General features: G+C 47.4%; 3 protein-coding genes across 3 annotated transcripts; 2 read left to right on the forward strand and 1 right to left on the reverse strand.

Annotated features, from left to right (window-relative positions):
- The first annotated feature begins 4126 nt into the window (after positions 1 to 4126).
- Positions 4127 to 6172, forward strand: LY89DRAFT_679531 (uncharacterized protein). Its single transcript, XM_018213888.1, has 4 exons — positions 4127 to 4342; positions 4401 to 4575; positions 4622 to 5186; positions 5236 to 6172. The coding sequence occupies exons 1-4, from the start codon at positions 4169 to 4171 to the stop codon at positions 5780 to 5782; spliced, it is 1461 nt and encodes a 486-aa protein (XP_018078724.1). The 5' UTR covers positions 4127 to 4168; the 3' UTR covers positions 5783 to 6172.
- A 474-nt stretch (positions 6173 to 6646) lies between these two features.
- On the reverse strand, positions 6647 to 8125 carry LY89DRAFT_634443 (uncharacterized protein). Its single transcript, XM_018211388.1, has 3 exons — positions 7569 to 8125; positions 7218 to 7514; positions 6647 to 7149 (listed from the first exon to the last, which is right to left on the reverse strand). The coding sequence occupies exons 1-3, from the start codon at positions 7814 to 7816 to the stop codon at positions 6879 to 6881; spliced, it is 816 nt and encodes a 271-aa protein (XP_018078725.1). The 5' UTR covers positions 7817 to 8125; the 3' UTR covers positions 6647 to 6878.
- Positions 8126 to 11971: 3846 nt separating this feature from the next.
- Positions 11972 to 16654, forward strand: LY89DRAFT_604977 (uncharacterized protein). Its single transcript, XM_018210374.1, has 8 exons — positions 11972 to 12646; positions 12740 to 13015; positions 13072 to 13411; positions 13459 to 14485; positions 14537 to 14711; positions 14762 to 14842; positions 14890 to 16011; positions 16065 to 16654. The coding sequence occupies exons 1-8, from the start codon at positions 12092 to 12094 to the stop codon at positions 16230 to 16232; spliced, it is 3744 nt and encodes a 1247-aa protein (XP_018078726.1). The 5' UTR covers positions 11972 to 12091; the 3' UTR covers positions 16233 to 16654.
- The last annotated feature ends 73 nt before the right edge of the window (positions 16655 to 16727 follow it).

The following is a 16727-nucleotide window of genomic DNA, read 5'->3' on the forward strand; positions in this document are numbered from 1 at the left end:
TAACCCCAGTCTACCACACAAGTCCCGGCAGCGATGGGTCTAGCGTCAAGCCGTCGCCCCGTTTAGAGAGCCTTAGCCCTTTCTGAGCGCCATGAGCAGCAACCCTGAATTGACCTCTGGTCATCTCTCTCAGATCGCCAAGCATAATGTTATTTTATTTTGTCCATGAATCTTCTCCGACAGCTCCACCTCGAATCAATCCTCCGGTGGCATTCCTCGATGCAATATATCTATTACATACATCCGCATGTTTCTGACATCCAGCAAAAGAAATCAGCTCGTTTCAAGTCCTTCCAGCCTGAGCCTCGCTTCAGCTAGTCCGCTGCACAACTGGTACGCCTCGCCGTTTACCGCGGGGTCTGCATTTTTTTCATGTCTGGCCTTTCCTCGAGGATCATGTCATGCTGCAGCCTGTGAGGTGCAAGGGCAGTCATACTGGTGGCGGTCAACGGCGACACGGCAGAGCTCCCTCGACGAATCGATGACTGCCGACCCTCTGCAGGCGAAAGCTGAGGGAGCGTATCAGCGTTCGCGAAACAATGAGGTTGTATGCAGATGATCGTCAGGCCATATGGGTGTTCTGATAAGGCCACCAACTCTTATTGGAGACTATCATCAGACTCTCACCGAGGCAATATGACAACGGCTTTTTCATGACTCGGAAAGTTTCTCCTTCTTACGTTCTGTCGGATTCGGTACGAATTTTGCGAGTCTGGATCTACGTAATTGTTTGGTCCTTTGAAATTCCAGAAAGGCAAAGCTTTGAGCATAACCTCGGCCTCTGGAGCTATTCGGGAACGGCGAGAGAAAGCTTTTTGTTGCCTTCCTTTGTATTACATTGCGGGGTTGTGATTTAGTGACTGCAAAGCTGCAGAATCCTACATAGCTCGGAATGTAGTTATTTGCTTTTAGCTTTTGTTTGCAGTCTCGGACTCCTCAATGGCTATCAGTTGTGTGCTGCAAATTGTATGAGTTCTGTAGGCCTGATGGATAATTACGAGATTCTGTGATTTTGTGATCCTCCGTTCTGCAACGATCCCATTTGCTTATCATGTGAAATGCTCGAACAGTAGCTACGAGTGAAGTTGGTGCTCATTAATTGCCAGTATGATTGAAGCAGGCATACATGGCAACAAGCACAGCTTAGAAATTGTATGAAAGGGCATTCTTGCTTCTAATGCACTCAGTAGAAAAGAATCCCAGTCTTATCATACTTGATGTTGAAGACTGAGCACCACAATTTGTCTGGTTCTTGGAAGCATCGTCTGAGCTTCACCAAAGCCAAATTGTCAAAGGCGTTTGTTAGCTTTTGATCTAATCGTGTCTTTAGTTTGAGGATAGTAGCTTGGCCTGTCCGTGCTGTCACTCAAAGATATGTCAGGGCTTTGTCGAAGTCGAGACTGTATCATCAGTGCAGACACCAACCCTCATGCAAATGCTAATCTAAAGATGATTGTTTCGATTTCAATGTGAGAAGCTTCTGTAAATCTAGTAACATTCTCTCACCGCTGTGACGCGGGAGATCACTGCACAGTAATTATGGTTCTGCTAAGGTGAACAGACAAGTGTGTCTGTTTCATGATAAGAGCCGTGTTGACTTTACAGATTAATGTTGAAAAAAGCTAATTTTTAGCTTAAAAAGATCTGTATTCTGATGAAGTGTTTAGATCTTATCATTGGTCACCAGAAGATTAATTGCTGCTTGGAAGCTCAAGTGGAGACCCCTCCGACGTACTTATCTCTGATTTGCATCTTTTAAAGAAGGTCAATTTTTGCCTGTACTCGCTTCCTAGTCATCTTGCAGGTGCTGTCAGCTAGGGTTAATCTGCTCTAGCCTCGCGCTTTGCTACTCGACAGTCGTATTCACCAGCTTCAGTGGCCCCTTTAACACGCTGGTCTATTATTGGTTGAATAGCGGCTACACAAATGTAGTCGCTTGCTTCACTTACCCCCCTTTAACACGCTATTCGATCCTCGGTTGAATAGCGGCTGTACAAACATATTCACCAGCATCATTCTCCCCCCTTTATCACGCTAATGCGTTCCCTGTTGAAAAGCTTGGCTATACAAACGTATTCACCAGCTTCGATTTCCCCTTTTTTATCACGCTAATTCGTTCCCCGTTGAAGAGCTTGGCTATACAACCGTATTCACCCGCTTCAACCCCCTTTTTATCACGCTAATCCACTCCTGAATGAACAGCATCCATCGTCTATAAAAGAACGCTTCTTGTCTCCTCTGTCTCTCCATCCGCCAACAACTACCTTACTCTTTCAACAACAGCTTTTGGAATACAACTTTCTTCGGTCTTTCATATCTTAAATGACCTTCTACATGCAGTCTCTACGCAGGCTTTGAGAAGACCTTTTGCATCTTGCAAAACCTCTCGCCATCACCGACTAGCAAATAGCTCTATCATTTCGACTTCCAGAACACCACTTCATATCCTTTAGCAACTTCCAGCTACACTTACAGTTTGGCAGCAATACTTCCTACCTCTCTCGAAATCGATAGCAACTTCAGGTAGGTACGTTGGTCGCTCTTTCTTTCTTCAAGTCGAATTCAGCATCACAACCTCCTTCCCAAAACAATAGCGTGCACTAGAGCACAATTCCGCACTGAGTTTCTTCACTTGACACTTCGACATCTCCTCCTCATTCTTGTTTGCTCTTCTCATCGAGAACTTCTGGTCATCACCAACAATCCACATCCATACTTATTCTCATCTTCGACTGTCACTATCGCTTGCTTCTGGCTAAGGTCCACACCTCGCTTGAACCTCAAAACTTTCCTATCCCTTCATACCTCTTCCACCTACAACATTCTTAACTCTCAACTCTTCTTCGCCTTTTCAACCTTCTTCCAACACGCGTTCTCACCCAACTCATTCTCCAACTCCGCGGGTTCTACTTCAATACGCTTGTCTTTTTCTGGGAAACAACCAACTTACCTCATTCATAGACCAGTCTATCACGTTCATCCTTTCGGTCGACGATATCGATTCGGCGAGACCTCATACAATATTCAGCGACAACTGTCTTCTGACAGGTGTCACGCCAAAAACAGCTACTCGACTCTAGAGGTATGTTGTCAAATCTTCCATACTTTCCTTCTCTTCAACCTTCCTATCGAGCACCTTTGGCACAAATTCCGTCTTGGCTTTCGCCCGATCTTTTTTTCCTACACTACCCACTCTTTCTTTCTGTTCAACCTTCCCATCGAGCACCTTCCCCACAAAATCTGCCCCGGCTTTCGCCCGATCTTTGTTTTCACGCTACCGACTCTTTCACTTTCTCAACCTCGACTTGGGATCTTTTGCCTGTACCGCTGCCACGCTAGGATACATCTGGCGCCAGCGCTGCCGCCTACGCTAAAGCTCAATCTCGCCCCCTTTTCCTTCACTCCCAAGATTACCCTACAAGCCTAACCTCCCTGGGCTCTCATCCTTTGATTTTCTCTTTTCACCGCGTCGTCATTATCTTTGCTCAATGCATACTTATTCTTTGATCTTTTGGTACAAAGCTCATATTCTCCACAGCATTATTCAGAATGGCTTCCAAAAACCGCACAAAGAACGCCTGGAATGCATTTGCTCTTTCAAATGATTCTGCCGAGAATGTAGCGGATGCTGTGCGAAACCACTGGGCAGCCAAGTCTGCAGGGCCAGCTGTCAAGACATTCGACACAGAATTCCCAGCATTGCCTGGCACTGTCACCAACGAACCTGCCGAGAAGATTGGTAATTGGATCAGCCCAGCTGATCTCAATGATGCTCTTGGCTGGGGCGAGCACCCCATCTCGGCGGAGTCTGGACAGAATAACGCCACTAATCACTCCGAGAGTGCGAGCGAGGACTCTTGGGATGCGACTGATAGCTCTTCGAATGCGACCACTGAACAGGTTGCAAAGAGGCTCGTAGCTTCATGGCCAGATGATACCTCGTTAGATACCCCAGATTCGTCGTCGCCAGTTCCAGAGTGGGTCGATCCAACCCCCCCAAAGACCGCGGCTCAGTTGCAAAAAGAGCAAGTTGATGCTGCATGCTTTGGCTGGCCTTGGACAGGAGTCCCAGATAAGTTGGTCACTCTGGTAAGTTCATTGTGTATCTTACTATGCCACAATACTAACGTAATCTCAGGCACCTTATCACATGAACGGACACCCAGCAATGGGCCCCTTGAAGTTACCCAAAGTGGATCAGAAGTCGTTATTATTCACTTGTCTTTTGAAAGATTACGATATGGGCTTTGAATTGCTGAAGCATGTCTTCCTTCATCATAGCTCAGCTTGGCAACTAGCTGCGACATGTCAAGAGGCATGGGATGCTGTTTGTGAGAAAGTGGTTCGTGGAGAATACATACTTCCTAATCGTACTTGTAAGACTACTGACATCCATCTAGGACATTTGGGACCTGACAAATGGACACTTCAACAACTGTGATAAGGAGGTGAGCAAGGAAAATACTAACCCTCTCCAGGCTGGTTCAGTGTCCGCACACTTGGTTATCACACCTATGCGAAGACCGGAAGGACCAGCTAGCTATGTTGAGCAAGTCCGAAATCTTCGCCTACTGAGTAAGATCTCCCATTACACATGTATATCCACAGCTGACCGATCCAGAATTGTCGGTCCTCAATTTTGGTCACTCATTGAGGAATATCTACTTCCATCGAGTCCCATTCATCAGCATCAATAATCTTTCTCTCTTGATCCCTCAGATGGCAAAGTTGGAAATTCTTGGTATCTACAACTGTCGATTGATGCACCTTGCAACAGGTCTGAAGCTTCTTGAACTTTTGAAGGTCGACCGGCTCAAGGGAAAGGAGAACTCTGTTGCCCTGGACTGGTATCCCAATTATCATCTCGGTCCCGAGACAGGAGCCGTTGGCACTTATGGGGTCTGCTGGGATAATCTCAACCTTGATACTTGCGTAGGTATTTGGTCAATTGTCAAGCGCCTTGTCACCAATGCCCGTGAGCAAGGTATCGACCTTGAGAGCCCGCATACGATGTTCCGCAAATGGCTCGAGAAGACTCCATGCTGGAAAGTTGGGGCAACTCTGAACTCCTTCTTTTATCCTGGTGCCAGCCATCTGGAGATCGCTGCGATGGTCCAGTATCGATTTTCTCATGGAAATCCCAAGTGGTTTGCTAGCAGTATGAAGTACAAATGGGACTTGGCCGAGTAAGTGTGCTTGTCCTACAGCCTTTTCGCAAAGACTAATTCCTCGCAGGCTGTCTCGCGACTTTTGGTGCCGTACGTGTAAATCAGTCCAGATGGGCATCTTCTTTCCCGGGTGGCGTGGGGTCGAATTGTCGAGCGACAGACAGCAACAACGATCGCTCCCTGCATGTTACGGCTGTCGACTAACATTCCTGCTTCGCCGAGATACCGATCATTACAAAGTCGAGAAGCGCAGAATTATCAAGACTTGGCTCATGATTGATGATAAGACCTGGAATACTGACAACCTTCGCAAATCCATTGAGGATTATGAACTACTCGGCATTGAGGAATTAGCTGCCAATCTTGACGAGAAGCGAAAGAAACACATGACCCTCAGCCCAAAGAATCCGGATCCTTATGATAGGGAGACTCAGGAGCGCCAGGTCCCTTACACCGACCACGAATGCAGTGGCAAGCAAGGTGGTCGTTGGAGATCTCCAGACGTCAACGAATGGAAGAATGAGGAATTTGCATACATCAACAACCCGAAGGAATGGAGCATGTGTTTCAGCAGATTCCATGAGAAGTACGAAGGCCATGGCACATTTTGGTGAGGCGGTCGTTGTTTGTCCTGATCTTATAGATTGGTTGACTCCTTCAAACCGTTTCTCGATCTTCTCACGTCCTCACCGTCGACTAGTTCGAATGTCTTGCCTCGACCGACCCTTCCCTACTACCACAAAGTTTGTTCTGGGCTTATTATCTGCATTTATTTGGCATCAAGCTCACCCTCCCCTCTCTATCATCCGCCAGCAAAAAATTCCCAACTCTTTATTCACGTCCTTCAAAAGCATGAGCATTCAACTTTCACGTTAACGTCATCAAACATACATATCACTCAGCTTCTCTTTTTTTTCATACTTCTCTGCATGGTCATACAAAAAGCATGGTTCTACAGTGGATCTATCAACTCCGGAAAATTCTTCAGATAGCTGAGAGATACACTTAATTTATTGCGTTTGCTTCCTTTATCCTGACTTTGTGATGTGTGAAAATACGTGACTTATGATGTGAAATATTGTTTGCTAGACGTGAGCTGGGATGTGATTCTCCGAGATGGGAGTTTGAAATAACAGATGGATTGGGGCATAAGATGATGTTATTTCGGAATTTTTAAGATGATGTAAGTGGGGAGGGCGGTCTCTTCGAGATAGAAGGGACTTTATATCGTTCTTGCACTACTTTTTGAACATGGTGGATATTGAAGTTCCGAGATCCCGAACCTTGAATGTGAAGTGGAGTTTGGCGAAGTAAAGCGAGCGGTTATGAAGTACCTAGTAAGAAAGAGATAATGTGGTGTGATGAGGTTGGTGAAACGTGACTATGTTGGATCCCCTTTTCTAAGCGCGGTACTACCCGTTCCGTGCCTGAACCGGGAGGGCTAATTTTCTGGAAACAGGCATTGAGAATACGAGGACGAGAAGAATTTGGTATGAGTGTTTTTATTTTTTTGTTTGATAGATACTATAGACAAGATTAAAGTAAGAAGAAAAAAAGAAGAAGAAGAAACCCTAAACCTGAACCCGGAAACAGGTAGGAAAATTATGATGTGATAATGTCTGTCTGTCTGTCTGTATATACCAAACTTCTCTGCTCGATCGAGGACGAGTAGTGGCTCCTGTTCCCATATCATCTTACACTGAGACTCGTTCATCTCCCCCATCGTCCGTCGCTTTCGCCAGCTCGTAACGGTAGTTGGCGATCCAGGGTGTTGAAGGCTAGTGTCCGGGGTGTGTAGGGCACCTTTTGCGATTGTCGGGGGACGGGCTTCATTTCCCATTCTTTGTCTGAGCGGCCGTCTGAGGAGACGGGCGAGGATTTCATTTGCATGTCGTCTACGTCGATCTTGGAGGCGGCGCGTTCGGCGGCGCTGGGGATCAGGGAGTATACTCCTAGCGCGAAGTTGAGGAGGAAGATGACCCTGGGAGTTTGTTAATTTCTGTGATTCTTGAAATGAAGAGGAAGAGGATGAGGGAGGAATAAACGTACATCATGAGGACGGTAGTGGCAAATGTTCCTTTTGCCATTACGCAGAAGTGGTGATCGCCAGTGGCATCGGCGTATGTGCAGCTCTTAGAGATGTACCAGGCGATGTTGGAGGGGTGCTCGGGGTCTGAGTGATCGGGTCCCATTTGGCCGTACATGCTTACTACCCATAAGACGGTGATGATGCCGTTTGTGATGGTGCCTAGGATGGGATACCAGCAGTGGAGGGTGAACATGACGACTTTGACGAGGAGGATGAACATGGACAGGACGGAAATTGCTACGTTGAATGAGGTCAAACTGAGAACTGGTTAGTACGGTTTCTTAGACATATCATAAGATAGGAGAACGTACGTTTGTGACCATACGAACGGGATCGTAGGTATAGGCCTGTGGTTCGCATACGCGTATAATATCTCCGTCGGGCTCGAATTGAATCCATTATTGGCACCGACTGTCCAGAGTCTGGTGCGGAAAAGATCCGGGTCCGCGATGCCAAATAATGCTAATCCGGCCACGGTTCCTCCAAGCTCGAGTATCATCAAGATAATCAGAACATTGGGGAACCTCCACTTCCTCCTGAAATGCGGGATGGTGAACATTGTGCGGGCGGATGTGCTCGGTCAACCGAGCTCGTCGTGATGGGTGGTGAGAAGTGGACTGGGTGGTTGGGAGCAGCAGTGATGAATGGAAGCTCGGTGGTGGTGCTGTCGGCTTCTCGACGTGGTCGTCGTCGGTCGTGGTATTGAAGCTTCACATTGAAGAGTGAAGAGGCTTCTTTGGAGGCCGGCAGTGGCTAGTATTATGGAGTGGGAGGTGCGAGTGCGAGCGTGTGTGTGGTGGTGGTGGTGCAGCATCTTGTCCTGGTCCTGTCAGCGCGCAATGCGGGATGTGAAGTCTCTCACCAATGGAGAAGTGTGATAGCCATGCAGCGCTTACATGCAGGTCGATTGGGAGATGTGACGGCCAATGAGGGGCTCAGATAGCCCTGGTTCGCTGCGGGCTAAGCTGGATACAGTAAGGACATCGTTAAGCGAGGGCCAGCAACTGAGGTTCTTTTGGCCCCTCGATTCGCCCTCTAGAAAATCATACCAGACCAGTCTGAGAACTGCTGATATTGAAGCTTTGCTCGGCGCCTGCTCATTCATCAACTGTCGTTAAGGCACCGTTCCAGATATTGGGAACCCCGAATTCGATTCTCTCCCTTTCTATGGGCGGTTGGAAGTCGCCAACATGGGTTCCGACGTTTTATCAATCGTTCGCTCTGCAATCAGCCTGATTGAGTACTCCTCAAAAATTGCAGGTTGTACCGGACAATAAGGTTGTCGGCAGGTGCTCGGGGAACGGGTATCGATTTCGCTTTTGAGAGGGTGCCGATGTCTGACCTGCGTCAAGGAGGGTGAGATTCTGGATTTTGAATCGTCACTCTCATCCATCAGGCTAGTGCTGAATTATTTTCATTCTCTTGCTGCGAAGATCATTATCGAGTATTTGGCGATTGGAAGTGGCGACCAATTCCACGTCGGATTATTTTTAAGCTGATTTTGTCGAGAGGAATGTTGCAACTGGATAGAAGCAAGTAGCGATGTTCGAATAGCAGTTGAATATTATCCTTGATCAAAACCACCTACGCGATGCGGATGTTCTGTTATTCCCATGAGCATTGGTCACCAAGCTTGAGCGGCAGCTTCTCGTATAGAACCCGCTCTTTCAATCCCCTACACCCCTCCTCATTCTTTGCAAAGGATGAAACATCCAGGACCCCCGTCCTCCCAGCTGGTCGGGTCTGTTGGCATATCAGCTCAGCGTGATTATCAAGTCGTATGGTCTCGCTTGCGTCACCAGCACCGCCCACTCAGCCTCAACCGGAAGGCAATCCTTCAGTAATGCAAAAGCACCACCTATGGTACTTGTATGGGAAGCTGAAAGACACTTTGGAATCAACTCCTGCAGATCTGGCTCGTGACTGTGAAGGGTCGATTGTAAAAGCATCGACTCGAGTTGTATGGCTATATTGCCGAGGGCAGGAGCTTCGTACCTGTCATAGCACGTAGATCCAATCTTCGTGGGATCGAAGGAATTCGGGGAATGAGTGTTTCAGTGAAGTTCATGGGCTCAAATTTCGAGATGGTTAGTGAGGTGATGAACTGTAGTTTCCTGCGAAGTAATTAATCCTTGATCACGTGGTATTGTGTCTGCGGAAAATTTCTTTGCACACTTTCACTCCCTATATGCTGTAGTCCTTGGGAATAGCACATTCAGCGTAAGAGAAAGATCGATGATAATATAGCCATGTCGCGATGCAAAGTAAGGAGTTCATGGGTTCTGTATCCAGTACAGTAACTCTTTAGACACACGGTAAAAATTAATATATAAGGACTCAGTCCACTGGTATATGGTAATCAGAAGATTATATTATGTTAGCTGCCACCACAGAAATATTCTCACCCCTGATTTTATTAAAAAACATCTGATGCTGGCTATGGTGAGGCTATCTGGACAGTGAAATCCAAATGGGCCAATTGTCGTCCAGGCCAGCAGCTGTGAGGACATCGAAAAGAAAGCGTGCACTGTGAGATCATTAATTCAAGCGTATATTGAATAAGATCTCTAAGCATTGAATCTTTGGCAAACAATGCCTGAAGTGAGAGAAGGAACACCACATTTTCAGGGGCAATTCGCTAGGATTAAAGTTCGACCGAGCCGGTTGAGAGCTGGGCAATGGTTTAGGGAAGCCGCGCGTCTTCCTTGAGCACTTAAGTAAATATAGCCAGAAGTTAGGGCCTTAGTAAAGAAAGTTAGACATCCAAGCTCACTAGCTTCGAGAAATCAAATGCTTGGTGAAAGACGCGGATCAAATGCACCGCAACTGAAAAGTAATACTCTGAATTGACAGCCACTGTTTCGGATGTACTGTTATTTTTTGTTTCTTTTGCAGCTCCTTCTCCTTAACTTTAAGAGGAATGGCTTTCTAATCAGCCTTCTGAGCGGTGAAGGCAATAAGGAAGAAAATATACCGACATTCAAACGGAAGTCGGCAAGATTACTGATTAGACAAAATGAAAGATCGGGACCGCTGAGATGTCCCAAGACATTCTCGAAAGGATCATGTCGAACATCGCAAGTTGAATGCTGGAACGCCTGCATCTTTGTACTACCCACAACCGTCATTAACAGCCCATTCCAACGCCCCCGGTACTGAACACAAACCCAGGGGAGATATTTTTGTTTTTATTTGAAGCAAACAGTAGGATTACTGATCATGATATATTCAACGTACTGTACAGTGGCTGGTGTACGCCGGCGGACATGTGTCATGTTTTCTGAGGTGGACGGCAAAGAATGAAGTGCATGAGAAAGATTCCAGGAATGCGTGGCTTGAGATTTGGTGAGAAATACAGAGATCTGGATCAAGTGAGGGCTATCCGAGACCATGCTGCATATCTGGACCTGGAGGCTGAAAATGATGGTGTCTTGAGGAGCGTTCGTTCCGTGGGGTACGGTGAGAGGATTGAAGGTTTGCTGTTGCTCAAGTACCTAGGTAGCTTTCCGATACTCGAGTCCACTACGATACGAAGTAACCTTACTCGGGATATTCATTGGTGCTCACATCTCTTCTCCTCTTTTTTTGGCTGCTCTGCCAATCAAAAGGCTTTCTCCTCACACTTCCATCTCGACGGAGCTGTTCACCAACCCTATTTCCCCATCCTGAATCGCATCCCAATGTTGATCCATGCAATTGCAATTGACTTTGACGTCTTAATCCATCGACATCTGGTCAATGAACCATTGGAACACGTCCCGGCATCCTCTTCGCGGTAATTTCACCCCTGTCCGCAACCTCGTCCTACTCCAGATTGCGTCTCGCATCTCCCAATCCCAGATCAGGTATTCGATCCTCTGGCGGAGCACCCTCCGCTGCTGTCGTCTGCCATAGGTGCGCGGCTTTGACGCACGCATCTCTCCGGTTTCTGCTTCTTCTTCTAGGTGGACGCGGTCTTGTTCCCTGGCACGATCATTGCGATCGAGACCTGCGGCGTCATCGCGAATCTTGCATAACGAAGGCGCTGAGACCAACCTAGATCTCCTCCTTCATGACTTCTGAACCCAAATCAATCTTCACCTCTAAGAAAGATTTCGAGAAGGACTTTGGCAGTCTTCCAGAGCGTATATCGCCCCAAAATAATATCGCGCCGACAAAGGTACCTCCCTCCACCGCTGCAATCGACGACAGCGTCGCCCGAGAGTCAGGTTTACAAGTGAATGTTATTGAAGCTTCGACAAACAGCTTTGGGGTAGCGACAGCCAGGAGTCGGGGGAATAGCCTTACGTCAAGCCAACCTTCCCTCTTCGATGCCTTGCAACAAGTACACGCCTCGAACTCGAATCCCGTCGCCGAACAACCATTTCGAAAACCAGATCTCCCTTCTAGTCTGCCGCCTCCCGCCCTCTCGACCTCGACGAATGCATCGAAACATTCGCGAGAGGAGCACGGTAATAGACCGGCCTCAACTGAAAGACCTTCGAAACGAACGCGCCCAAAGCTAAGACCGCGACATACTTTAGATGCGGAAAAATTTCAAGCTGCAGTTGCATTTCCTAAGAAGCAAGCAGGATCGCCTCCGTCGCCTTTGTTCTTTTCCCATATCGCCCGCCAAAGACCTATACTGCCACCAAGCTTCTCCAGCGCCGACGCTGCGAGCATGATGAATAAAGCGCGGGATGAGCCCGGAGGGATCACAACGTTGAAATTGGCGCGGGGCAGTATCAGCAATGCCAGTCCTCCGCGAAGTACAAGCACACCTGGAAGCTGGTCAGAACGAAGCAGTGTGCCGAGGAGCCCAGACACGAGAAGCAAGTCATCATCCGGGATTCAAATGCTAAGCAGTGTCGGGATTATTGAATTACTGGACCAGGATGAGCGGCCTACGTTTATTATAGACATTGCGAATTCCGCCAACTTCACACCCGGAGGACCATTGCAGATTGTATTTGCAAATTCTGCTCTCTGCGCCTATGAGTCGATATTGGAGATGGTTACAGGAAAAGCGGACTTAGACAGCCCTGTTATTGCCGTAACCAATGACTTTCCGGAATTCAAGGCATGGGCATTGAGCTTCGTAAAGAACGGAGAATCATTGGATATTTGCTTGCCATCCTTTATCTACGGAGGCGTTACTTGGACATGCAGCACACTGAGAAAGAGATTACGTCTCATAAGCGGAAGCAGTAGCAGTATTGTAAATACAGCAACATCTGCAAGCTCGAATGGAGCCCTCAGTACGTCCTCAATGCTGAGCGAGAGGCATGCGAAAGCCGCTTCGAATCGCCTACCTCGATCTCCTTTGGCAGAGTCAAGCGAGCCTGCCGATTATTTCGGAGACGCGGCTCCTTCCTTATTGTCGACAGCAAGCACATCTCCTATACAAACTGTAGCCAGTCCATTGGCGCCTCTGATTGAAGAAGATGGAGAAATTCCGAAGCAAGCAATGATAGCTACTCAGAGCGAGGCAATCACAAGTGAGATGTTACAGGCGAGATATCCGGATTCTCCTTCATTTGATTGGACGAGACTCCCAATGTCTGCAGCGCTTCCTCGACATATCCAGTTTGCCAGGAGTATAGATTGGGCTGCTACTCCATTGGGTCCTATAGAGAATTGGACATTCGACTTGAGAGCGATGTGTAATCTGATCATGGGATCGCCTCACCCTGCGGCAATGTACTGGGGCGACGAATATATTGCTATCTACAATGAAGCATATATCCTGCTAGCCGGACAGAAGCATCCGCAGCTTATGGTAAGAGAGACATCGTTAAATGGTGTGTATTCGGGAAGACTAAACGTAAAACTTAGGGGCAAAGCTACAAGACAGCATGGGCTGAAATTTGGACCGAGATTGAAGGCGTTTTTTCTAATGCTAAAGAATCCGGACAATCGACCATGAAAGACGATGACTGCTTGTTCATCCGCCGGAATGGATTTCTGGAAGAATCGTATTTTTCTTGGTCCATTATTCCTTTGGTTGGCGAAGATGGCTCAGTTGTTGGCCTTTACAACCCCGCATTTGAGAAAACCAGACGCAAGATTGCCGAGAGGCGCATGCTTACATTGCGAGAAGTTGGAGAGAAGACAGCCGCGGCACGAGACGTCAAAGGATTCTGGGGTCAAGTAATCAAAGGCCTTGAATACAACGGTAAACCACCTGCCTGCCCTGCAAATTAAGTACTTATCATTTGCCAGAGTACGACGTGCCCTTCGTCTTCCTCTATTCCGTCAGCGAGGAATCCGATAGTGACATGAGCTCAATGCATTCTGGATCCTTGGCTCAAGCTCCACAGTGTGTTCTTGAAGGCACTTTAGGCGTTCCTGATGGCCACAGAGCAGCGGTTGGTCCGCTAGACCTAAAGACCTCGGACGAAGCATTTGCTCCAATGCTGCGTGAGTCCATGAAGATGGATAAACCGATCCTTCTCAAGACTGAGGACGGCACACTGTCTACCGACCTCATCGATGGCCTCGATTGGAGAGGCTTTGGAGATCCTTGCCGTGCTGCCGTTGTTTGTCCAATACATCCAACTACAGGAGAGACGATACTTGGGTTCCTCGTTATGGGAGTCAATCCAAGGCGGCCATACGATGATGATTACAGCCTGTTCATCCAACTACTGAGTCGTCAACTTGCCACGTCGATGGCATCAGTGGTCCTGTTTGAGGAAGAAATCAGGAGAGGTCAGCGTGCAGCTCGTCTCGCCGCTTTGGATCGACAAGAATTGTCGAAACAGCTTGACTTGCGGACACAGGAAGCTGTAGAAAGCGAGACCAAATTTACCAGGATGGCTGAATTTGCTCCTGTCGGTATGTTCATTGCAAATTCTTCAGGGCAAATTACATACAGCAATGATACATGGTGGGAAATTTCACGGCATCCTCGCGGCGAAAACAGCGCCAATACCTGGATGGATAGTATCCAAGATGAAGACCGGGCAGGCGTCGAAGAAATTTGGAAGGAGATCGTCAACAAGAAGACCGCTGTCACCCATGAATTTCGATTTAAGACTCCTTGGCAGGACCGTAATGGCAGTAGAGGAGATACTTGGGTTCTGATGAGCGCCTACCCCGAAAGAGACGAAGATGGCAACCTCAAAAGCGTGTTCGGCAGTATTACAAACATCAGCCAACAAAAATGGGCAGAGGACTTCCAGAAACGTCGAATGGAGGAGGCTATTGAGCTGAAGCGTCAGCAAGAGAACTTCATCGACATGACTTCGTAAGAATCACTCACCTTGTGGATATCACATGGATACTAATTAGAGTCTAGACATGAGATGAGAAATCCACTTTCAGCTATCCTGCAATGCAGTGATGAGATTTCAACATCTTTGACCGAATTCAAGTCCGTTGATGATGACTCGAGGACAAATGAGAAGTTGTTGGATGTATTAGAAAGCAATATAGATGCTGCCCAAACAATTGCTCTTTGTGCCCAACACCAGGTAAGCATTCGCGTTCTTGTCGGCATCCAATATTCTGACTGTCTGTGCAGAAAAGAATTGTCGATGATATCTTGACTCTTTCGAAACTCGATTCTGCACTCCTGATGGTGACACCTGTCGCTGTGCAACCGGTAGGGTTCCTGCTGGGAAGATGTTGTGACATACTAATTGAATTTAGGTTGCTGTGGTTCAACGAGCTCTCAAGATGTTCGAAGGCGAATTGGACACTAATGACATCGCCATGGAGTTCAAGATGGAAAAGTCATATTTTGACCTCGAAATCGATTGGGTGAAACTGGACCCTTCACGTTTGCTGCAGGTCCTAATCAACCTTACTACGAATGCGATCAAATTTACCCACGGTCAAGAAAAGAGAACAATCATTGTCAGCGTGGGTGCTAGCAAGGAACGCCCCGAAGGTGGCAACCACAACGTGTCGTACTTTCCCAGTCGGTCGAAGCGAAGACATGCCGTCACTGAGGATGCGGATTGGGGAGATGGCGAAGAGATTTATCTTCATTTCGCTGTACAGGATACTGGACGTGGCTTGGACGACAAAGAGAAGACCCTACTTTTCCAAAGATTTAGTCAAGCTTCACCTCGAACACATGTCCAATACGGTGGCTCTGGTCTTGGCCTATTTATTTCCAGGGAACTTACTGAGTTGCAAGGTGGGGAGATAGGAGTATCTTCTGAAAGAGGTGTGGGCAGTACCTTTGCTTTCTACATCAAGTCAAGGAAGGTGGAAGACTTCATCCCAGATACACCAATTGCAAATGCTCTTAATTCTCTTCGTCGCAACTCATCGAATGCAGCAGTCACACTCGAAAGCAGACGAAACTCCTCTGGAAAGGCCATCCAGCGCGCAAACACAACCGGAACTCGTCGTGCATCTCGACAGCTCACCCCTCCAGTTACGACGCCAACTCCGCCTATTCCAACCTCGTCTCTCGACCACAGCACTCTGAAGATTCTCATTGTCGAAGACAACCTTGTAAACCAAAGAGTACTCCACAAACAGCTTAAGAATCTTGGCTTCCAAACCGAGCTCGCGAACCACGGTGGCGAAGCTTTGGACTTTTTGAAGACATCATACTTCTGGTCTGGTCGCGAGAAAGACGGTGTGGATTTAGCCGTTATATTGATGGATCTTGAGATGCCTGTTATGGATGGGTTGACGTGTGCGAGAAAGATCAGGGATTATGAGGCCGATGGAACGATTTGTAGGCATGTACCTATCATTGCTGTCACGGCAAATGCGAGGCTAGAGCAGATCGAGACGGCTATCGCTGCTGGAATGGTAAGTCTTCTGTTGGATTGTGAGAATAAGAGGGAAGTGTTCATATTGAATAGGACGACGTTGTCTCCAAACCATTTCGAATGCCAGAACTCATACCCAAGATCGAAGAGCTAGTTACGAAGAGTAACGCAGCATCAACATCGACAGCATCAAACAACAATACAGCGACCTCCACAGAACCACAACAAGGGGAGGCTTCAGGATCAATTTTGAAGTCGTGAAATTTGTTTCCGATTCTGACTTATGACCCTTATCCGAAAGAAGATTAATTACACTTCTATTACAACGACACTGTACAGACGACAAGAAATACGACCAAAGACGCCATGTTCATACTTTCTTCTTCCGTCTTATAAACCCAACATAGAAGCAAAAATTGTACCTGGCGTTTAGGGTGATTGCATTTACATGGATAAACTGGTGGTTTCGGCATGGCTTGGTTTGATATACCATTTGATAGCGTGCTCTGATCTTTAGCGAGCGAGTTCAGGGGCATACGGAAAAGGGTTTCCGACCTGGCTTTTAGGCCAGATTTTATGAGCGATGAGATTTCATGAGGAGAGGTGAGGTGAGATATAGATCATTGCAGATGATGATAATGAGATGTTGCGGCACTGCGGTGCTTCGAAGACTTGATTTTTTCCCCTCCTTGTTTTGAGTATCACTTTGCAAGGCCTTGTGAAAGATCATGTATCAGTGTTGAGTTTCGATATCCT

Source organism: Mollisia scopiformis, assembly GCF_001500285.1.
Source record: "Mollisia scopiformis unplaced genomic scaffold LY89scaffold_1, whole genome shotgun sequence".
In the NCBI taxonomy this organism is placed as follows: domain Eukaryota; kingdom Fungi; phylum Ascomycota; class Leotiomycetes; order Helotiales; family Mollisiaceae; genus Mollisia; species Mollisia scopiformis.

Bases quoted from the DNA above. Each gene is read 5' to 3' on its own strand.
- LY89DRAFT_679531 (XM_018213888.1), top strand. From the start codon at position 4,169: ATGGGCCCCTTGAAGTTACCCAAAGTGGATCAGAAGTCGTTATTATTC. The intron at 4,343-4,400 runs GTTCGTGGAGAA...ACATCCATCTAG, and splicing joins ATGCTGTTTGTGAGAAAGTG to GACATTTGGGACCTGACAAA. The intron at 4,576-4,621 runs GTAAGATCTCCC...TGACCGATCCAG, and splicing joins CCGAAATCTTCGCCTACTGA to AATTGTCGGTCCTCAATTTT.
- LY89DRAFT_634443 (XM_018211388.1), bottom strand. From the start codon at position 7,816: ATGTTCACCATCCCGCATTTCAGGAGGAAGTGGAGGTTCCCCAATGTT. The intron at 7,515-7,568 runs GTACGTTCTCCT...ACCAGTTCTCAG, and splicing joins CCGTTCGTATGGTCACAAAC to TTTGACCTCATTCAACGTAG. The intron at 7,150-7,217 runs GTACGTTTATTC...ACAAACTCCCAG, and splicing joins GCCACTACCGTCCTCATGAT to GGTCATCTTCCTCCTCAACT.
- LY89DRAFT_604977 (XM_018210374.1), top strand. From the start codon at position 12,092: ATGCTAAGCAGTGTCGGGATTATTGAATTACTGGACCAGGATGAGCGG. The intron at 12,647-12,739 runs GTAGCCAGTCCA...ATCACAAGTGAG, and splicing joins GCACATCTCCTATACAAACT to ATGTTACAGGCGAGATATCC. The intron at 13,412-13,458 runs GTAAACCACCTG...ATCATTTGCCAG, and splicing joins CAAAGGCCTTGAATACAACG to AGTACGACGTGCCCTTCGTC.